At 44.6% G+C, this 23,917-nt stretch overlaps 1 protein-coding gene across 1 annotated transcript in view; it reads left to right on the top strand.

Moving 5' to 3' along the window:
* Positions 1 to 23,917, top strand: part of LOC126997872 (polycystin family receptor for egg jelly-like) — a 345,158-nt gene that overhangs the window by 225,602 nt on the left and 95,639 nt on the right. Inside the window, exon 25 of the mRNA XM_050859085.1 lies at positions 3,379 to 3,481. Within this exon, the coding sequence (XP_050715042.1) occupies positions 3,379 to 3,481 (103 nt within the window). The remainder of the gene's footprint in view (positions 1 to 3,378; positions 3,482 to 23,917) is intronic.

The raw sequence follows: 23,917 nt of genomic DNA on the forward strand, positions 1-23,917 counted from the left end.
GAAGCTGATTTAGTGAGAGAGGAGATGCGAAATTTCCAGTCAAGATTTTGAGTTAAGGATAGACCGAGGATATTTAGTGTTGAAGAAGGTGACAGCTGAGTGTTGTGGAAGAATAAGGGATAGGTGTTTGGAAGACTGTGTCGAGTTGATAGGTGGAGAAATTGAGTTTTTGAGGCATTGAAGGACACAAGGTTCCTTCTACCCCAATCGGAAATGATAGCAAGGTCAGAGGTTAAGCGTTCTGCAGCTTCCAGTCTGGAGTCATGTACTACCTGTTGGGATGGTCTTCTATTAAAAGAAGTTGAATAATGCGGAGTGGAGTCGTCGGTGTATGAACGGACAACACACTTTGTTTTGGAAAGATCATTGATGAATAACAGGAAGAGAGTGGGTGATAGGACAGAGTCCTGTGGAACACCACTGTTAACAGGTTTAGGGGAAGAACAGTGACCATCTACCACCGCAGAGATAGAACGGCCGGAAAGAAAATTGGAGATAGAGGAACAGAGAGAGGGATGGAATCCGAAAGAGGGCAGTTTAGAAAGCAAAGACTTGTGCCAGCCTCTATCGAAGGTTTTCGATATGTCCAGCGCAACTGAGAAAGTTTCACCGAAACGGCTAAGAGAGGATGACCAAGAGTCAGTTAAGAGATCAAGAAAATCGCCAGCAGAACGCCTCTTACGGAACCCATACTGGCGATCAGATAGAAGGTAAGAAGTGGAAAGGTGCTTTTGAATATTCCGGTTAAGGATTGATTCAAAAGCTTTAGATAGACAGGAAAGTTTTATTTTTATTTTACGTTGCTGCCTATTGCGCCGGTAGGCATCTTCCCGGTGGGACCTGATGGTCGGCCCAAGGTTTCTTCCAGGTGGGGCCTGATGGTCGGCCCAGCCCGTTCTGGCGCAGGGGAGTGTTTATAGTGGCGCCATCTTGCATAAGTATAGTAAAGCTAGAGGGCGGTAGTTTGGGGGATTGGAACGGTCACCCTTCTTAGGCACAGGCTGTACGAAGGCGTACTTCCAACAGGAAGGAAAGGTAGATGTTGATAGGCAGAGACGAAAGAGTTTGACAAGGCAGGGTGTCAGCACGGAAGCACAGTTTTTTAAGGACAATAGGAGGCACTCCATCAGGTCCATAAGCTATCTGAGAGTTGAGGCTAGAGAGGGCATAGAAAACATCATTAGGAAGAATCTTAATAATAGGCATAAAAAAAGTCAGAGATGGGATGAGTAGGAGGAATATGCCCAGAATCGCCCAGGGTGGAGTTCTTACAGAAAGTTTGAGGGAAGAGTTCAGCCTTAGAGACAGATGAGACGGCGGTGCTGCCGTCAAGGTTAAGGAGAGGAGGGAAAGAGGAAGAAGTGAAATTGAAAGAGATATTTTTGGAGAGATGACATAAGTCACGGGAAGAATTAGAGAAAGCAAGGTTTTGGCCTTTTCTATTAATGAAGGAGTTTTTGGTAAGTCGGAGAATAGATTTGGCACGATTCCGGGCAGAAATATATATATATATATATATATATATATATATATATATATATATATATATATATATATATATATATATATATATATATATATATACACACACACACACACACACACACACAGAGAGAGAGAGAGAGAGAGAGAGAGAGAGAGAGAGAGAGAGAGATGGGTGGGGGGCAGGTAGTTCGTCCTTCAATCCACGCGAAACTACATCAAATCAATTTATAATGGCCACGAAGACTACATAATGTTGGCGAGGTTGCGATCGAGAACACCTGGAAATGAATTAATCGTGGTGTGAATCACTGAGATTGATTGATTGATTGATTGATATACTGAGCTATATTTCTTGACGGCGCAAGTGCTAAGAATGATAGTGTAATACATTCTCGTGCTACAATGGTGGTCAGGATAAATTTGGTGGAATTTGATTCGTTTATTTACATTTTTAAGTTTCGAGCGATTATTCCTCGTTCGTGAGGTGGCTTCTTGGTGCAGTGGTTGGCACACTCGACTCACAACTGAGAGAGCCCGGGTTCGATTCCCGGGCGAAGTGGAAAAATTTGGGCGGCTTTTCCAATACCCTAAGCCCCTGTCCACCCATCAGTGAATGGTTGCCAGGTATTAATCGGGGGTTGTGTCCCGTCTCCTGGGATCTGATCCCTTCCTGTAATTCCTTCCCCTTCTGTCTCTCCGGCATATGACCACAGATGTTGCGCCGACTAAACGAAACTTTCCAACTTTCCTCGTTCGTGACGTGTCATCGACCATAAATAATATGAACTTGCCTACATTCGTAAAGCCATAAAGTATTTTGAAACATTCGAGCAATTTTCGTCGGAAGCGGCGTCTCTCATGAGACAACATGGTAGGTGATGAGACTTTCATATTGATGTTTTTGTGCAAGATAGAGATCACCTTTGTTGCCCTATTTTGAATACCATCTAATTTTGCAATGAAAAGGAAAGGATTACTTATTTTATAGTCGGTAAAAAATATTTTAGCTGCACCCCGGTAAATTGGCTGGCCACCAGTCAAGATGATGATGATTGTGTACTTGATCCCACACTGCATTAACATGGACCAAAATTATATGTTTCGTCCTTTCTAAATGCTATGAAATCACTTTAAATAAATTAATTATTTATAAATAGTGTACAAAATCCCTTAAAATATCCTTATAAACAAGGGCGAGTCTCGTGCATAGGTGTGACTTTACGCCGATAAATATGGTAAAAACTAGATAAGCTAGAGCGAGGACTGGGAGGTTGGAGGAGATGGGAATGTCTTGATTGAATCCAGTGTACCAGGTGAGACAGGAACTTGGCATAATCCATCAGTAACGGCATGGCACAAATCACTGGGTCGTTTATTTTGGTCATGTGCTATCAGTTGCTGAGGAGTACGTGACCCGTCGCTATACTGTAAAAGTGTGGAAGTTGTCTAATCCACAACTTGGATATGAGGAGGCTTCTGGACGACAAGGTGGACGGTGATGTAAAGTGTAATTGACTGAGAGGCCAGACTTTCCATCAATGCTGTGTTGCTGCACTGATTCGCGCCAGCAGCAAGATGAGCCTGTCTGTTCTTGGGTGTCAGTGGATTCCTGGGCATGCTGCTGACACATAGCACATTCCTGACTTTTCACATCCTCTTAGACATACCACCCTCACCATATTGTTACTATAGTGCCACTACATTCCCTGAGCATGCAATTTCAGGGCCGATTATATTATTAAGGGTTCTTTGAATAAGGAATGTGGATGGTGGGTTAGGAAAGGTTATAGGCTTGACGGCAGCCACTATGGAGTGTGTGTGTGTGTGTGTGTGTGTGTGTGTGTGTGTGTGTGTGTGTGTGTGTGTGTGTAATGATTTTCCTTCCCTCCGCAGGGTGTCAGAAGAATCATCGAGGGCGAGAATGTCACTAATGTCCCCCCGACTGACACTGAGGCGGCAGTCAACTGGGACTACGAAACCGACATTGGTGACGACCGTAAGTGTATGTGTGTGTGTGTGTGTGCACTTACCTAGGTGTAGTGTACTGGGCCTGAATATATAATCAATGTTCCATGACATATTTGTAAACACTCCTCAGTGCAATCACTTCTTCCTCTAAATCATTTCAAGCGTATGTACTTCTGTGCGGAAAGCTGTCTTGCTTGACACTTGGATCTAGTCTTCTAGTCAGGAAGAAAGCCAGTTGGACCTCTACAAAAAAATAATAGTAGAGGTTTATACATTTTTTGTGATCCCTAGGGACTATAGATACCATTTCTGAATGATAATATCAAAATCAGGCTGTGCGTTTTTTTTTCGTAGCATATTGCCAAGATGGCATCGCACAACAAGTACGTGGCATATCTCAAGAACTAATGGACCGATTTTGAAGTTCTTGGAGTTAATCTCATGTTTTTTTAGGGTGCTGAATCGACTTATGAGGTGTTTGAATCGATTTGAAGTCGATATTATGCGATAAGGTGAAAGTAAAGATTATTTCCGGCCAAGCACAGGAATTATATTGTTTTGAACATTACTTGGCCAATTTTAAGGAATTAAGTGTCAATTATCGTGTTTCGGAGTATTGATTCTAGGTGTGGTACAAGTTACAATATTTATTTTGTATTAAGTTTTATCTTTTAATTGCATACACAGTGTACATACATAATACATGAAATCAATACTCACTAACGTTACCGGGAGGGGGGGGGGAGGGGGGGGGGCTTCGTGGTGCAGTGGTTTTCATACTCGGCTCACAACCGAGAGAGCCTGGGTTCGATTCCCAGGCGGAGTGGAGAAATTTGGGCGGCTTTTCAAATACCCTACGCCCCTGTTCACCCAGCAGTGAATGGGTACCTGGTATTAATCGGGGGTTGTGTCCCGTCTCCTGGGATCTGTTCCCTTCTCCTAAAATTCCTTCCCCTTCTGTCTCTCTCCGGCATATGACCACAGATGTTGCGCCGACTAAACCAAACTTTCCAAATTTTACTAACGTTACCATGATTATCTTAAACAGCATCATAATTATGAGCACTCTACATCATCATCCCAATTTTCATCACCATCATTCTCCTCCACATCACATTTCCTAGTCAACGGATTCTTGCATGATGACCCACTTTCACATGCACAAAAGATAGTGCAACCTATTTTACTACACTTACAGTTTCTATCTTTACAACGGGATGCCTCACACCGACAACAAACCATTTCTAGGACTTCATCTGGGGCCAGCTTGGTACCAGATGAGACTGTACTGGGTTTGAGGACAGTCTCTTCTTCTTCCCACCCATGCTCTGTTGGTTTAAGCGTTGGTGGTACACCTGACAAGGATTCACGCCAGTGGGTCACCTGGTAATGTGCTCGCCTGATGTTTTCTAAGGCTGCTTCTGACGTAGGTGGGATAGTGCACAGTTTGATCGTGGTCCCAGAGCCAATCTTCTTCTTCCACATTTTGGTACGACAATCTGTCAAGCTTTTGCAGGTTGAATAGTATGTATGATGTAAAAACTTCATCCAACTCTGCTGTGGTGTCACCTACAACAGAAAGACTCTCTGGATTGATGATCTGTAGAGCCTTCAATGCTCGTTTTTTTCCCAATGCCATAGGTGGCAGCAACGGTGTCTGACCTAATCAAGGCGTGAAGTGGCAGAATGAACTTTGAAGCGCATGGGTGCTTTTCAGAGGTTACTTTAACGTCAACTACTGCCCGTCCCACCGGTTGAGCATATGTACAAGGCACTTCTGCATTTCTGTGAAACGTAAAAATATAAAAGAAGAGCAAACACATCAGTATCATCAGAAATGACCTTGACGTTTTCTTGGCAGCGTGATATTGCATGCTGAGTAATTATGGGATCAGCTTCCTCATGACTGGACATCAAGTTTACACGTTCAGTCCTCACTCCATTCTTAATTTCAATTGGCAAGTCCTTCACACCTGCTATGGTGAGACTGTGTCCATTTTGAGTAGCTGGGATGTAGAACTCGGGATCCATGAGAGCTACTGCAACCATTTTGTTCAGTTCAATTTTGTTTTTGGTGACACCGAGGATGCTCTGTTTGGGAGGCGCAGGCATATCAGGTCTGAGAACGTAGACTCTGGTCATACCCTGTTTCTCTTGTCGTAGCTGACGGAGATATGCCTTTGTGCTGTCTTCGAAATACCTATCAGAGACAAACACACCATCAAAGACTGCATTACATACACCCTTAAGGCATTGATGAACATTTGTAGCTCCCCTGTTGCCAGTTTATGGTCCACAATTGTGCAGATACAACAAAGATGACTGTGTCTGTCTACAGGGTTGAGCGGTCAGAGATGGTCACTTGAAGAGAAGTCTTAAGAGTTGATTTCTTGGCAACACGCATTAGCCCTGCAGAGTCGAACATGGATGGGGGATAGGCAGCGAACTCTGTCTTCAAACAGGAGTTAATATTGATCTCCCTGTTACTTGACATTAGTCCTATAATTCTTGCATGGATCATGCCTTGGTCATATAGTTTGTTCTCACCAAGCAATACATGTTTTTTTCTTGGACTCAAAGGTAATGACCCCTTTGGAGATTTTGTCATAGAATCCAGTGGGCCTGTTCTTCCGAAAATCATTCAGTATTCAGTATGTTCAAGGCATCATGTGCATTGACATCATGATGCGCCACCTCGCCAGTTATAATATTAATGAGCTTACCCTCAGGATGTTGGTCTGGTTCCAAGGGATCAACAGCTAGGGATAACGATTACTGAATGCTCTCTCTATCCTTGTGATCAGCTTCAATTCGCTTGATTGATTCTTCTTTATGGTGTGTAGCTTTTGGTGATTCTTTCTCTGTTATCTTCTCAAGACTGTTTAAAAGCTGACCACAAGTGGCGAAGCTGAGTGCCCAGGTAGTCATTTGGCAATTGTTGACAACCAAACCAGTGGCTCTTCCTGGCCCATGACCAAGTCTCATGTAGGTGGTCTCAATAAACTGATCGGTAAAAATTGCATTGTTTAGTCCTGTGACTTTGATACGGGAAGTAGGGATTCATTCTCTTTACTCCGAAAGGTTCATGGCCAGAACATGAATAGTGTCCGCTACTCTACGTACCTATGAGTCCGTATGTAGGTGATGTTTGCACAATAGTTTTTACTTCATGTTTTACACTGTCCTCACGGGCACAACGTATTCATTCTCTGAAAGGTAGGACAAAATATATGTTTACGCTACATAGCCTATACATGTGGTATTCTGGGTTGTGATATTAAATCAACCCTCCCCTGACCTACACCATACCGTGTGATATTGACCTCAAATCGATTCAAACACATAAGTCGATTCAGCACCCTAAAAAACATGAGATTGACTTGAAGAACTTCAAAATCGGTCCATTATTTCTTGAGATATGCTACGTACTTGTTGTGCGAGGTATCGGCGGCGGCCATCTTGGCAATATGCTGATAAAAAAAAAAACGCACAGCCTGATTTTGATGTTACCATCCATAAATGGTACCTATAGTCCACAAGGATCACACAAATGTATAAACCTCCACTATTATTTTTTTGAAGGGCTCCAACTGTAAATTGGACTTTTTCTTCCTGACTATTCCTCTGTTTATTTTTTGTGTACCCTTATGTTTCGCGGTATTCTTTTTGATTGAACTATCAAGTCCCTTTTTTCTACCTCTTCAATATTATTTTTCAGCTTATATAGTGTTATTAAGCCTATCTTTCTCTTCTCACCTCTATGTTGGCAGATTAATATCCCTCCGTGTATCATCACACGTTAAGGGTGCCAAACTTTAAAAAAAAAATCCTAATTTACTCATGGTAAGCGTTTATTGAATATCGAAGAGCTGGTCCGAGTTCCCTTAAACGATAAGTACGAGTATACACAATCTAAGCATCCATCACTTTTTATGTATCCTTCTCTCTGTACTCCCATTTTTTGTTTCATTCCATACCTCTTCTGAAGTAGAAAGCCATTATTCAACCCCTAAACTTGTGAAGTATTGCCACGCAATGCTATGTTATTTTTGCTCTCTTTCCATTGTTTTAAAGATTTTTCAAAACAAACTGTTCTATCCATTACTACGCTCATGATTCTACTTTGCATCACTCAACATCTATATGCAGAAGACAATCCCAGCAGTAATTACAGGACACAGCAGGACGCTATAGAACACTTAACCGCTGACTTTCCTATCATTTTTGATTTGGGCAGAAGTAACGTGTCCCTGAACGCATAAAAAGAAAAATCTCCACTTGACAACTTAATACAATCTTCCAAATATATATCCTTTATTATCTGATAACATTCAGCTGCCCCTTCTCTACTTAACATTTTTACCCTAACTCAAAAATCTTAAATGAAAATTGTATATGTCATCTCAAGCTAAATCATCTTCGATGTTAGGTTCCCATACACAAACAATCATGACTGATTGCACAATCGTGGTTGACTTATTTCTATCATGTTTGGCCATGAATGAAATATTGCGTTTTTTTTTTTTTTTTTTTTTTTTTTACGTTGTGGCCTATTGCGCCGGTAGGCTTCTTCCCGGTGGATCCTGATGGTCGGTCCAAGGCTTCTTCCCGGTGGGTCCTGATGGTCGGCCCAGCCCGTTCTGGCGCAGGCGAGTGTTTATAGTGGCGCCATCTTGCATTGGCTCATGCTGCCCTCCCGGAGCTCATCCTTAATCCTAGAATCTAGAATCCGGGTTGACAGGTGGTCTTCTGGACAGCATGTGGGTAGTTTTAAGCCACTCGGCGGCGGCTGAAAAATCCCAGCTTGGTGGCACCGGTCGGGGATTGAACTCGCGTCCTCCTGAACGCGGGGCCGTCTTGCTATCCATTCAGCCACCGCCTACCCATAGCCACCGCCTACCCATAATAACACTTACAATTGGGAAGCATACTCCCGGGGGCACATGGCTTCATTCATTCACCACCTATACTCCCGACGGTCACCCCGAGCAAGCCGCACTCTTTATCTTAAGTCCTTCTCGGCAGGATCCCTCCTCAAGAGTTACGTGGGCGTCCCCTTACTCTCTTCTTACATAAACAACCCTGTGAGCAGGTTCGACCTCCGGGAAGCGTGTTATGTGCCCATATAGCCAAAGTTCTAAGCTGGTAACATACCTCGATTCACTTTCCTCGTGTAGTCGCTGGCTCGACACGCGTCATTCCATCGATACCCCATGATCCTGGAAGGCACTTAGTACGAAAGCCATCGACACGCCTCTCCAAGTCACCATTCAGTGTCTATGTCTCACATCCATTCAGTAAGACCACAAGTGACTTAAATATCTTTGCCCGCATGCAAAGATATCGACAACGCCATTTACTCGTGATGAGAGAATCCATAACACCGTGGATTACGCCAGTTCACCGAGTGACTTTCGGTAAGAATAGACATTGCTATGCACTACGGAACTATGGTATGTGATAATTTTGGTGACCTCGGCTTTCTCACCAAATATATGAAGACTGAATTTTGTCATTAAGCAAGCCTTCAAAAGATTGGACCTTGGTTTTGACCTTCAGTCCCAGAGGTTTTGCCCCCTCAAGCAGCACTATCACTAGGACATCCAGCGATTCTACGAGAAGTAATGTATCATCAGCAAAAAACAGTAACCATGATGTCACCAACAGATGCTCAGCAACAACTTTGATCAAGACCTTTGCCTAATAGCCAGTCCATGCAAGTATTGAAAAGTGCTGGAGAAATGGCGCACCTTGGCTCCTTAATCAACAGGGAAATAGCCGCAAACGCCTCCCCCATACTTCACAGCACTCTCAGTGCCAGATTAAAGGCCAGTCATCAGGTCAGTAATGTTTGCATAAATTCCAAAGGTTTGCAGAATGTGTCCCAAAGTGCCCAGTGCGATGCACCGAGTCAAAAGGATTTTCGGTATCGACATTTGCCACGCGCAGAATCAGTCGAAACTTGAGTCGGCAGTCCAAAAGGACACGAATCGCTAGGATTTGTTCAATTGGTGGCATAGCGGGTGTGAACCCAGGTTGCTCAAATCTCTGAGACTTTAGCAAATGAGGTGTAATTCTCATCAGCAGAAAATTAACGAGCACTTTGCCGGGAACACTGAGCAGTGTAATACCACGATAGTTTTTGCAGTCCTGTCAGTCCCCTTTTCCTTTCTGCCACACGGCTCTTCGATCACGGCTTAATCTTAGGCTATCAGCATCTTTACGATGTTATTACAGTTCCCAACTACCTTTCCACCCTTCAACTTTTTCACAGCCTCTCTCACCCCCGCAAGAGAAGCTGGGGTTTCGTCTGTTTGTGGATCAGCAGCCGCCATCTGCATGTCAGCCAGAGGGAGCTGCAACTTGGGATCCCTGCCGTGTAAAATTGCCCAAATACTCTGCCCAACGAGCCCGGTACCAATCCGTATCTCATACTATCTATTACACGGCACTAAGTATGAAATATTACTAGCTGATGATGGCTCATTAATCATTACTTTTGAAAAGCTATTTTGAAATGAAAATGTAATGATCGTAGGACGCCCACAAATGTACCTCAATAGCACTGTAATTCAACTTACACATGCTACATTAACATATATGGAGATCCGATTTGTTTCCTGAAACAAGACTGAAGTGACATTCTCTGTTGCGTTTGAGAGGGAGAGGGTGGGACACTAGCCTACACGTACAATAAATTTGTCCTTTGATATCAGTTTATATCCAAATGGATTCACCATTCCTTTAAGTGACATGTTAATGAGTTACTAATGCATTTTACATACGAAGCTACTCCATCTTTATTTCTTCCTCACTTCGTACCCTTATATATTCATTGCTTAATTTCGTATACTCTTTCCTTGTATTTTCATTCCGCCGTCTTCATGATTCTCCATGATTACTATCATTTTATTTTTGCTTTACACTAAGCGTTAAACCACTCCGGCTCAACTCTTTCCTGTACCGAGTAGGTTATAACTCACTTTTCTACCCATTTATTTATATGTTAGTCATACTTTTTTCCAGAGCAGTATCCTAGTCCTTCATTTCTTGCCAGTTTGTCACTAAGGAAGTTCCTTAACTCCCCAAAGTTTGTTTTTGCATAAATAAATAGCTTAAGAACATAAGAACGCAGTAGTCTGCAAGGTGCCGGTAGGCCTGTACAAGGCAGCTCCCTTGAATCTAAGCTCATGTGAATCTAACCCCACCTAATATCACTGTCCATGAATTTATCTAATCTATTTTTTTAATGTGACATTTGTATTGGCACTCACCACATGAGTGCTCAGCCTGTTCCACTCATCTACCACTCTGTCAGTAAACCAATTTTTGCCGATGTCCCTGTTGAATCTGAATTTAGGTAGCAAGGCACCTACCGAAACGGGCGTGAGCTACCCCTGGTGAGGTATATATGGGAAGCGAGGAGGGTGCTGAAGCCCTCCAAAGACCTTTTCCATGTCCTCACTATCCGTTTCCCTATTGTCTCATCAACACCAGAGAGTAGTTCAGCATGCTCTCTAAAGACAGATCCTCTCTCTTTCCACACCACACTACATTCACACAACAAACACACCTTTTCCCAAAATTAAAAAATCAAAATGGCGCTAATACACAATTCTCCCAGGGAGAACTCCCCTTCTGGCTGGCGACTTGAGAGGTGTCTTGATAACTCCTCGAACCTTTTTTTTATCAATTTCTGCAACATACGCGGTCTTCGTTCTAATTTTAATTCTGTGGAACACCATCTCTCTTCTAAACCTCACATTCTCTTCTTCACCGAAACACAGGTCTCTGAGGCTACTGACACCAATCTTTACTCTGTTCCCTCCTACTATCTCTATCCTAAATTTTAATCCAAACCAGGATGTTGCGCCTACGTTCGCAACGACATCACTTGCTCTCGTGCCCACGACCTTGACTCTTCAGAATTTTCCACCATCTGGCTAAGACCTCATTGTCATTCTATTACTAAATACATATGTGCTGTTTATATCTCACCTAATTCTACTAACGATGTAAATTTTTTTGACTACTTGAACTCTAAAGTGGAGCACATCTTGACCCACTCTCCCTTTGCTGAAATCTCCATCCCATATATAGGAGATTTCAATGTTCACCACCAGCTTTGGCTTTCATCCTCTTTCACTGACCAGCCTGGTAAACAAGCCTACAACTTGACTCTCCTCAACGATCAGCAGCAATTGGTTCAGCACCCTACTCGTATTCCCGACCGTCTTGGAGACAGGCCCAATATACTAGACCTCTTCCTTACCTCTAACCCCTCTACTTACTCTGTAAAACTGTTTTTATCCGTTGGGCTCCTCCGATCACAACCTTATTTATGTATCCTGTCCTATCGCTCCTGTACACCCTTTGGACCCACCGAAGAGACGATGCTTCTGTCATTTTGCTTCCGTTCGGTGGGGCGACCTGAGGATGTACTTTTCCGATTTCAAGTGCTTCCAGGAGAGAGACCCCTCTGTGTGTGTGTGTGTGTGTGTGTGTGTGTGTGTGTGTGTGTGTGTGTGTGTGTGTGTCTCTGGAATGGAGGCATACATTCCACGTACTTTCTCTATCCTCATGCTAAATTGCCTTCGTTTAATCACGCTTGTTCTTGTGCTGACAAAAATAGAGAGGCAGATCACAAAAGGTACCAGAGCCTTTGCACTCCTGCTAACCACGATCTTTATCTTTATATTTCTGCCCGGAATCGTGCCAAAGCTATTATTCGACTTACCAAAAACTTTTTCATAAATAGAAAATGTCAAAACCTTGATTTTTCTAATTCTTCCCGGGACTTCTGGCACCTAGTCAAAAATATCTCCTCCAATTTCACTTCTTCATCTTTCCCTCCTCTCCTTAATCCTGACGGCAACACCGCCGTCTCATCTATCTCTAAGGCTGAACTCTTCTCTCAAACTTTTTGTAAAAACTCCACTCTGGACGATTCTGGGCATATTCCTCCTACTCATCCCCCCTCTGACTCCTTTATGCCTGTTATTAATATTATTAAGAACGATCTTTTCTATGCCCTCTCTGGCCTCAACTCTCAGAAGGCTTATGGACCTGATGGAGTGCCTCCTATTGTCATTAAATATTGTGCCTCCATGCTGACACCCTGCCTGGTTAAACTCTTTCGTCTCTGCCTATCAACATCTACCTTTCATTCCTGCTGGAAGTACGCCTTCATACAGCCAGTACCTAAGAAGGATGACCGCTCCAATCTAAAGGTGTTGAATCAATCCTTAACCGGAAGATTCAAATGCATCTTTCCACTTCTGACCTTCTATCTGATCGCCAGTATGGGTTCCGCAAGGGGCGCTCTACTGGCGATATTTTTGTTCTCTTAACTGACTCTTGATCATCCTCTCTTAGCCGTTTCAGTGAAACTTTCACAATTGCGCTAGACATATCGAAAGCTTTCGATATAGTCTGGCACAAGTCTTTGCTTTCTAAACTGTCCTCTTTCGGTTTCTATCCTTCTCTCTGTTCCTCTATTTCCAGCTTCCTTTCCGGCCGTTCTATCTCCGCAGTGGTAGACGGTCACTATTCTTCCCCTAAACCTATTATCAGTGGTGTTCCAAAGGGCTCTGTCCTATCACCCACTCTCTTCCTGTTATTCATCAATCATCTTCTTTCCATAACAAACGGTCCTATCCATTCATACCCTGACGACTCCACTCTGCATTGAATGATTTTGGGGGTGTTCTTTCTTGGCGCCACAACTGCGGGGTCATTTGGCGCCGAATCTAATACAAATTAATTATTATCTTATAAAACTATATAAAACCCGTTAAAAATAAAACCATGATAAAAAAAAAACAAGAAAAGGTCAATAAAACCAACAGGAGGTTGAGGACCCCAGCCTCCTCTAGGAAGCCATAAACGTCATGTCCCGGGAAAAGTGCCTTATCCCCCAGCACCAGAGAGAGAGAGAGAAACTCCCATCTCCGCCCAGACACCGGAGGAGGTACTGCTCTCGCAGGTCCCCCAGACTGGGGCACATGACCAGTAAGTGCCGAACAGTGAGGGGGACCAAACAGTCGTCACAGTAGGGCCCCGGGGACATGAGGAAGTCATGGGTATATCTTGTGTGACCCACCCTAAGGCGGGCCAGGACAGTCTCCCTCCTACAATGTCTTATATGGGGGTACGACCAGGGACGCACAGCCCTGGTTGTGACTTCCCCCATCTTTGTCGTGGCAGTCACAGCCGCCCACCTGCGCTGCCACACCCTCTGGAGTGCAGACCGAAAGGTGGTATGCAAGTCCCTAAGTGGAAGAGCGCATTGTGAGGGAGGACGAGAAGCAGCGGCCCGCGCCACCTCATCGGCCTCCTCATTACCACGCACAGAGACAGGGGCAGGTACCCAATAAAAGGTCACCTGATGCCCACGCCTTTTCGCTAAAACTAGGTAAAAATATCTAAAATTAAAGTGTGGGTGCTCCTAGAATCTTCTATTGCGGTCAGGGCTGCCTGTGAGTCAGAGCAAAAATTAATAGTATCGGCAGGTAAAGTGAAAACGGTGCGAATTGCTAAAAGAATGGCTGATAGTTCTGCGGTAAAAATGGAAGCAATAGCAGGCAAAGTTCCAGAACGGGAAAAGTCTGGAAAGACAGCTCCAAATCCGAGGCCAACATCGGATTTGGAGCCGTCCTTGTATACTGGTACAGAGGTGGCGTGACTAGATGAGTTGGACAGGAAAAGCTGTCGAGCAGTTGCCGTTGAGATGATTGCTTTGTTAAAGTTAAAATACCGGCAGAAATGTGTGTTTGGGAACTCCCACGGTGTGATGGGGGGAACCTGGTAAATTTGTATTGGAAAGTATGGTAGTGAGGGGTCCCCAATGACATTTCGGATACGGAAACCAAAGGGGCGAAGTAGAAGAGGCTTGTTTCTGTATTTCATATCTACATTAGTGTATATGGCAACGGTGTAGGTAGGGTTGTTAGGTTGGCGTTGTAGTCTGTACCAGTACGTGATTAGAATTCCGTCTCTTTGCAAGTCTAAAGGTGGCACTCCTGCGTCGACTAAAAGACTTGATATGGGGGATGATCTAAAGGCACCAGTTGACAGTCGGACTGCTGCGTGATGGACTGCTTCAAGTGTGCGGAGGCGGGCGGCTGTTGGCGATGTGTATACTTCGCAGCCATGGGACAGTCTCGACCCGATGAGTGTCTGGTAAAGGCGTATGAGTAATGTGCGGTCAGCGCCCCAAGAAGTGCATGACAACACACGAAAGAGATCGAGCGATCTCATGCACTTTGCTTTTAATAAGGGGAAGTTTTCACTTGGGCGTTTCCCATGTTAAATGGCTTGTCTTCTTTTCAATTCTCCTCTCTTATTTCTTAACCAATTTGCTTCATTCAAAAAGCATTTTATTCAGGAAGGACGAGGGAAGAAGGTGGAGTTCTTTATTGTTAATATAAAAGGAAAAATAATTGTTCAATGAAAAGAAATATAAAGACAATATTTTCTAAAAATTAAAATGAACTTCAAAGAACATCTAGCATAAAATAAATAAATAAAATATAATTTAAAAAAATATATTTGAAGCGGATACAGAGTATTTTGTTGGATTTATGAAAATATGATATAAATCGATTTTTCACGGATAAATAAGAAAAATATTAGTGACTGCTAAAATTTCTCATTTTCTTACCTACCAAGAAAATAAAATTTCCAAAATTAAAAAGGGGTGAAAACATGGATTGCATCCCGTAGCACCGCGTGGAAGCTCATTCCAGCACGTTGCGATGCATGTTGCATACCACTGTATTATTTTTTCATCAGATTCATTCATATACCAAAAGAATGAGAAAAAATCACAGAACTCTGTCCTCTGCCTCTTGTAGCGGTTGTAGGCGCCTGCTTGCACTCGTCAGACCACCATGGCATAGGCCGACGTGATGCATTTCCCGTTGTCTGTGGGATTGTGAGTTCTCCTGCCCGTTGAATGTGCATCCTCGGTTGTCTCGAAGAAATCAATTGATGTCTCCGTGTGAGTCATGGTCCGAAAAAGCTCCCAGTCCACTCGATCTAATTTCCAACGTGGTAATCGAGGTGACGGTTGGAAAGTGGAATGGGAGATGAAGATGGGGTAGTGGTCGCTGCCATGTAGATCCTCTGATAATTCCCACCTGAAGTCCAGGTATGCATCGGGGGAACTGAGTGAGAGGTCAATAATTGACCGTGTGTCGGTTTGCATATGGCAGTGTGTTGGATGACCGGTGTTCAATATGCAGAGGTCTAGGTCTTCAATAGTGACTCCTCTTGGGTTGGTGGTGGTATCTTCCCATAGTGTATGGCGACTGTTGAAGTCGCCAACTATTAAGAAGGGTGAGGGCAATTGGCGTACCAGTGTCAAGTGGTATTGCTGATTGACTGGTGTACTGGGTGGGAGATACAGGGAGCATATGGTGTAGGTACGTGTTATGTGGATTTGAGAGGCAGCAGCCTGCAATGGAGTGTTAAGTGAGAGCGGAGTGCGTGCTATGTCGTTGGATATGAAGAGACACGTACCTCCCGAAGGAGCTTGTGTGGGATCTGCTGAAGATTATATGTCACTGTAATTGCGTGGGAGAGGATGAGCGTATGCTCCTAACAGTGTCTCCTGGAGGCAGATACACTGTGGCTGGGAGTCTTTAATGAGTAGGTGAAGATCCTCGCAGCTTCCTCGCTACCCGCGTCAGTTCCACTGCAGAATATCTAATTTTAATTATGTTTCTTCAGGGCGCTCCAGGAGAGGGACATCCATGTAGTAGCACCGGGCTTTCGCTGAAGGGTTGACCCCAGCGTTAGCGTTTTCTTTATCGGCCCCAGGGCCGATGTAACAGGCCGGGGAACACCTAAATTTCCCCGGCTTACACCTCCTGCCGCTGGCTTCCTCACCCTGCCTCCCTCAACCTTCCGCCACCCCGAAGAAGCGGCAAGGGAGGAGGACACGGGTGGAGCCCCCGGCACAGATTGTGCGGAGGCTGAGGACACGGGCGCTAGCAGGGCCGCACCGTGACCTTTGGCATCAGCGGTCACCGGCTGAGGGTCAGCCGGGGCCACTGGTGCAGGGGTGGAGGCCGCAGCCGGCACCCGGGATTCTTCCAACGACCCAGAGTCGGGCGCTGGAGAAGACGCTTTAGCAGGAGGTGTGTCCCCGAGGGACTCCTCACTGCGTGTGCACATCTGCTGATGGGGCTCAATGCGGCCACCAGCAGGCGTCTGGTTGGATGAGGCGGCCTTTTGAGGCAAACTTGAAGATGTGGGAGGAACAGACTTGGCAGTGGCAGAACTGCGATGGGCATGGGTATTGAGGGTAGCGGTGTATGTCTTTCCGGGGCTGGCCATCTTGTTGAGGGCAAGTTGTTTCGCCTCAGCAAAGGACACCCTTTCCTGGCTGCGGATATCGAGGACTTCCCTTTCAAATACGTTGCACTCACATTCCTTTGATGAAGCAGGATGAGGCGCACCACAGTGGTAACACTGCACAGGACCAGGGCAGTCGTCACTATGGTTATCCGAGCCACAAGACACACACACTTTCGCAAGTCCATTTTTCAAGCGGCGACAAGTTTGAGTGACGTGACCATATGCTTGACAGTGGAAGCATCTTCTTGGGCTGGGGACATAAGGTTTCACGTTAAGGTTAAGCCACGCCAGCCTAACAGTCTCTTTCAGTATTAAACGGTTGAATGTGATGAATAGGGTTGGTTAGGTGTGAGTACTCCGTCTACTCTGCGTTGCACTCGTCGCACTGAAGTCACATCGTAGTTTTTTAGTTCGGTCACCAGTCTTTCTTCTGAATAGCGGAGGAGGACCCGTAAAAAGCCAACTCCGCGAGATTGGTTCATGGTGGCATAGGGGGTGCAGGACACTGATGCACCCAGGACAGAAGTAAGCGAGCGGAGCTTTGAGCTGGTAACGATACTTCAGCCAGTATGCTCCCGTCCCCTTGTGGCATGATCTTGGGCTTACGGCCGCAAGCCTTGACCAGAGTACGGTGTGCTTAAAAAATATCGAGATCATTTATCGAGCAGCCATCCACGGACTTAACTACAACGTACTTTTCGTATGAAACAGGTTCATATATACCAGGCACAACTTATATTTGAGAGAAGACTTTTCCCCAGGCTTAAACAGGCAGCTCAAGGGCACAAAAAAACAATAATAAAAAAAAGCCCACTAATCGCTGCTCCCATAAAATAATCAGAAGAGGTGGCCAAAAGCAAGATCAAATTCGGGAGGAGAGGTGTCCTGATACCCTCCTTTAGAAAGAGTTCAAGTCGTTGGCAGGAGGAAGCATAAGGGGTTTGGACAGTATAGGGATGAGCATGAGTAGAAAGTCGTGTGCAGCGGGGCCGTGGGAGGGGGGTAGGCATGCAGTTAGCAAGTTCAGAAGAGCACTCAGCGTGGAAATATCGATAGAAGATAGAGAGGCAACATCGCGGCGGAATTTAAGAGGTAGAAGACTATCAGTAGGAGGAGGAGCTGATGAGACGAAGAGCCTTAGCCTCCACTCTGTCCAGAAGAGCGGTGTGGGTGGAGCCCTCCCACACGTAAGATGCATACTCCATACGAGGGCGGACAAGGCCCCTGTATATGGATAGCAACTGCGCGGGGGAAAAGAACTGGCTGAGATGATACAGAATGCCCAACCTCGAGGAAGCTGATTTAGCGAGAGAGGAGATATGAAGTTTCCAGTTGAGATTTTGAGTTAAGGATAGACCGAGGATGTTTAGTGTTGAAGAAGGTGACAGCTGAGTGTTGTCGAAGAATAGGGGATAGGTGTTTGGAAGATTGTGTCGAGTTGATAGGTGGAGAAATTGAGTTTTTGAGGCATTGAAGGACACAAGGTTCCTTCTACCCCAATCGGAAATGATAGCAAGGTCTGAGGTTAAGCGTTCTGCAGCCTCCAGTCTGGAGTCGTGTACTTCCTGTTGTGATGGTCTTCTATTGAAAGAAGTTGAATAATGCAGAGTGGAGTCGTCGGCGTACGAGTGGACAGGACAGTTTGTTATGTAAAGAAGATCATTGATGAATAACAGGAAGAGAGTGGGTGATAGAACAGGGCCCTGTGGAACGCCACTGTTGATAGGTTTAGGGGAAGAGCAGTGACCGTCTACCACCGCAGAGATAGAACGGCCGGAAAGGAAACTGGAGATAAAGGAACAGAGAGAGGGATAGAATCCGAAAGAGGGCAGTTTAGAAAGCAAAGACTGGTGCCAGACTCTATCGAAGGCTTTCGATATGTCTAGCGCAACAGAGAAAGTTTCACCGAAACTGCAAAGAGAGGATGACCAAAAGTCAGTTAAGAGAGCAAGAAGATCGCCAGTAGAACGCCCCTTGCGGAATCCATACTGGCGATCAGATAGAAGATAAGAAGTGTAAAGGTGCTTTTGAATCTTCCGGTTAAGGATTGATTCAAAAGCTTTAGATAGACATGAAAGTAAAGCTATTGGGCGGTAGTTTGAGGGATTGGAGCGGTCACCCTTCTTAGGCACAGGCTGTACAAAGGCATACTTCCAGCAGGAAGGAACGATAGATGTTGATAGGCAGAGACGAAAGAGTTTGACCAGGCAGGGTGTCAGCACAGAAGCACAGTTTTTAAGGACAATAGGAGGCACTCCATCAGGTCCATAAGCCTTCTGAGAGTTGAAGCCAGAAAGGGCATAGAAAACATCATTAGGAAGAATCTTAATAACAGGCATAAAGGAGTCAGAGGGGGGATGAGTAGGAGGAATATGCCTAGAATCGTCGAGGTGGAGTTCTTACAGAAAGTTTAAGGGAAGAGTTCAGCCTTAGAGACAGATGAGACGGCAGTGTTGCCGTCAGGGTTAAGGAGAGGAGAGAATCTCTAGGGGGTAGAGACTTCCCAGAAGCACCACCAGGAGCCGTGAAAGACTCCAAGGTGGCGATGAGAGAGGACCGTGTGGGAGTTTACAGAGACAGGCAGATGTCAGGGAGGGAGGCATGCCGGGACAAAGGTAACTTACCCATACACAGGGGGTTTCTTTCACTTCCTCACACTCCCACCCACCACGGACCCCAACAAGGGTAGGCTGGATGTTGGGGCCAGACCGCACCCAACAGCCCCAGGGGTAATGGGGAAGTATACGCAGCCACTGCCAGGCGTTTAACGGCGGCCGCGGGACCGTTGCAATCGCCCACCCGGCAGTGACCTCTTGACCCTAGCCATCGCATGGCCCTAGCCAGTGCATGACCCTAGTCAGCGCATGAACAGCCGATTTATTCAGTGGGGCCACACTGAACCGTCCGTCTTACCCCAATCCTCCCACCAAAGGAGCGTGTTGCCCACCGAGGGGCACTAAACCCTGCCCCGCGGTGGACTCAACTTCCAAATGAGAGGGCACGGGGAGTATACGGGACGCCACGCACGGCAAACACGTGGGGAGACAATAGCCCTGCCCTAGGTGGTAAAAGGGCGGGCGAAGGCAACAGCACCAGTAGGTCTCCTCTATCGGTGATGAGGGGGTAGCACTTGGTCCACGAGATCAGCTGACATCGAGCCCGATCGAGATAGACAAGCCACCACGGTAGGTGGTACCGCCGACCTCGCTTTAAGCCCCGTCACCACGACAAAGTGACTCCCCTTCGACGGGGCCACTCTGTATTATTCAACTTCTTTCAACAGAAGACCTTCTCAGCAGGAATTACAGGACTCCAGACTGGAGGCTGCAGAACGCTTAACCTCAGACCTTGCTATAATTTCTGATTGGGGTAAAAGGAACCTTGTGTCCTTCAATGCCTCAAAAATCCAATTTCTCCACCTATCAACTCGACATAATCTTCTAAACACCTATCCCCTATTCTTCGATAACACTCAGCTGTCACCTTCTTCAACACTAAATATCCACGGTCTATCCTTAGCTCAAAATCTGTACTGGAAACTTCACATCTCTCTCACTAAATCAGCTTCCTCGAGGTTGGGCGTTCTGTATCGTCTCCGCCAGTTCTTCTCCCCAGCACAGATGCTCTACATTTATAGGGGCCTTGTCCGCCCTCGTATGGAGTATGCATCTCACGTGTGGGGGGCTCCAACATTGCCGTCTCGATATAGAGAAGGCCTGCCAGCTTGCTGGATTCTTTGGCGATGAGTCATCCAAGTTTGGTCGAGTGTGTCCCGCGCTTTCCGACTAAAATGTTATTTTTTGTGTGTTTCAATGCACATTTTTGTGTTCAATATATTTTTAAGTGATAAATAAAGGTTTTCCAACATTAATATCTTATAAACATCATCAAATTAGATGTAAAAAAAGAAGAAATAAGTAAGATATAGTATAAGGAGAGGGAGAAATATTCACAAAAAAAAAATATATATATATTTTAATACATTGACACGCGTAGCTGGGTACTCCTGTTAGTTTGATTTGTCACCGTTTCTAAACATCTCTTTTTTGACATTTATACCGCTGTCGTTACAATTACTATATTCAACAAGCCGATCCTCTATCCCGATACTAGGCAACTCAGTCACCTGCTATCTGGCAACTACAAGTTCTTATGTCCTCCTTCTCAACACTTCTTATACTTCACACCATGGAATTTAAGAGCCTATGTGCACACTTATACACTTCACCGTAAACGTAGGTGTTTTTCTTTTCTTTTTTTCCCCTGACTTTTCTTCTATATGCCCATGTGTTAAGAACATAAGAACGTAGGAGTGTGCAAGAGGCCGGTAGGCATGTGCAAGGCAGCTCCTTTGAACCTAGGCCCCCGTTTATCTAACCCCATCTAATATCGCTGTCCATGAATTTATCTAATCTATTTTTTAATGTGACAATTGTATTGGCTCTCACCACATGACTGCTAAGCCTATTCCACTCATCCACCACTCTGTTAGTAAACCAATTTTTACCTATGTCCCTGTTGAATCTGAATTTATCCAGTTTAAATCCATTACTTCGTGTCCTACCCGGTTCTCTTACCAACAAAACCTTATGAATACCCCCCTTATTTAAGCCCTTCATCCATTTATAAACCTCGATCATGTCTCCACGCACCCTTCGCCTTTCTAGAGAATGCAAGTTTAACTGTTTGAGTCTTTCCTCGTATGGCAAGTTGCTCAACCCCTGAATCATCTTAGTCATCCTCCTCTGCACCGATTCTAACATTTTGATATCCATTCTATAGTAAGGTGACCAGAACTGAACCGCATAGTCAAGATGAGGTCTAACTAATACTAAATGTAGTTTGATGAAGACTTCGGCGCTTCTGTTGCTTACGCTCCTTGAAATAAATCACAGTATCCTATTTGCTCGATTTCTAGCTTGAATGCAATGTGCCCTTCGACGGAGATCAGAGCTCACTAAGATCCCTAAATCCCTTTCGCACCCAGACCTACTTATGGGAGTGTCATATAAACAATAGTTATGTGAGGGGTTAGAATACTGCACTTCCCTACATTGAACTCCATCAGCCATTTATCCGCCCAGTCATACAATCTGTTTAGTTCATCCTGGAGAATAGTAGCGTTCTGATCCGACTCAATTACTATTCCGATCTTGGTATCATCTGCAAACTTACTGACATCACTACTAATTCCTGTATCTAAGTCATTGATATAAATAATAAACAAAAGTGGACCTAATACCGAACCTTGTGGGACCCCACTCGTAACACATCCCCAGTCAGATATTTTACCATTGATTTGCACTCTTTGCTTCCTATTGCTAAGCCACGCCTTGACCCAGTTCAAAACTTTACCCTCTACTCGGTGAGCTTGTAATTTAAGCAACAGTCGTTGGTGAGGAACTTTGTCAAACGCTTTACTAAAATCAAGATGGATTACATCATAATTTTCATCTCTGTCTACCGCCTCAAATACTTTATTGTAGAAGGACAAGAGATTGGTGAGGCATGACCTATCTTCAGTGAACCCATGCTGCGAATCGTGAATTAAGTTATGTTTCTCTAGATGCTCCCAAATGTTCATGGCTATTATGGACTCCAGCATCTTGCTTATAACCGATGTTAAACTAATTGGGCGATAGTTTGAAGCAGCTGACCTGTACCCCTTTTTGAAAATCGGCGTCACATTAGCTCCTTTCCATAGGCTGGGCACATAACCAGTATTTACCGACATCTTAAAGATGTCGGTTAGTGAGTCACTGAGTACATCACTACATTCTTTTAATACCCCCGGAAATATCCAGTCAGGACCTGGTGATTTACTCTTCTTAAGCTTATCTATCTCATCCTGAACTACTTGCCTGGTAATGATTATATACCTCAATTTATCGCCATCCCCGCCCTCGAACACCTGAACCCTCTCCGGAATAGTCGTTCGATCCTCTTGTGTGAATAATGAAAGGAAGTAGTCGTTTAACAATGTGCTCATTACTTCGTAATTTTCTACTAGGTCGCCTGTGTTTGTTTTCAGCGGTCCAATTTTCTCAATTGTTTTTGTTCTATACATTTGAATGAAGCCCTTAGAATTACTTTTCGCCTCATTTGCTACTTTGATCTCATAATTCCTTTTTGCTATTCTGGTGTTTTTCTTCACTAATCTAGATAGTTCGACATACCGACCCCTGATATGTGTTTCACCATTCTTTATTTTCTGATAAATTCCTTTCTTTAACCCTATCTCGTGTTTTAGTCCACGAGTCATCCACTTAGGATCATTGTTTTCTTTTCTAAATGTTCGCTGAGGTATATGTTGTCCTTGCCCCTCTACTATTACTCTAACTAAATTATTGTAAGACATTTCTACCTGGTTCTCCTGGCTCTCCAACCCACAGTTTTGGCCCTCATGAATCCCTAAGTTATCCCAGTTTACCCCTTCAAGATGTCTTCGAAGCCCCTTGTAATTTGCTCTTCTAAAATCTGGCACTAACACTGGGTTTGGTTCGCGGGTTACCGCCCAGTCTAAGCTAAAACGAACCGTTCTGTGGTCACTATTTCCTAACTCTCCGCCCACCTCCAACTCACGTAGCAAGTTTCCATTATTTGTTAGGAATAAGTCTAATATGTTCTCTCCTCTGGGAGGCTCAGTAACAACCTGCTTAGGGAAATTATCTTGTATAACTTCAAGAAAATCCTCGGCTTCCAGGTCACCCACTAGGTCTTCCCAGTCTATATTCATATAATTAAAGTCCCCCATTACGCAGACATTTTTACTCCTACTCGCCCTGCCAATCTCATGTAGTAACATACTCGTGTCCTGCCTGTTAAGGTTGGGTGGCCTGTACAGAACTCCTAGAGTTAGTTTTTCTTTCCCTTTGTAAACTTCCACCCAAACTGACTTTTAATCCATGTTAGTTTTGACTGAATCGTTCACTAAACAATTAAGTGAGTCTTTAACATATAGCGCAACTCCACCTCCCTTTCTTTCCCTTCTGTCTTTGCGAAAAATCTGATAACCCGTTATTTCAAAATTCCGATCTAAAATTTATATTGGCAGTGTCTATCCATGTCTCAGTGATCACTATTATGTCAAATTTTTCTGAAC

The sequence above is a fragment of the Eriocheir sinensis genome, chromosome 13 (assembly GCF_024679095.1).
Source record: "Eriocheir sinensis breed Jianghai 21 chromosome 13, ASM2467909v1, whole genome shotgun sequence".
Classification (NCBI taxonomy): domain Eukaryota; kingdom Metazoa; phylum Arthropoda; class Malacostraca; order Decapoda; family Varunidae; genus Eriocheir; species Eriocheir sinensis.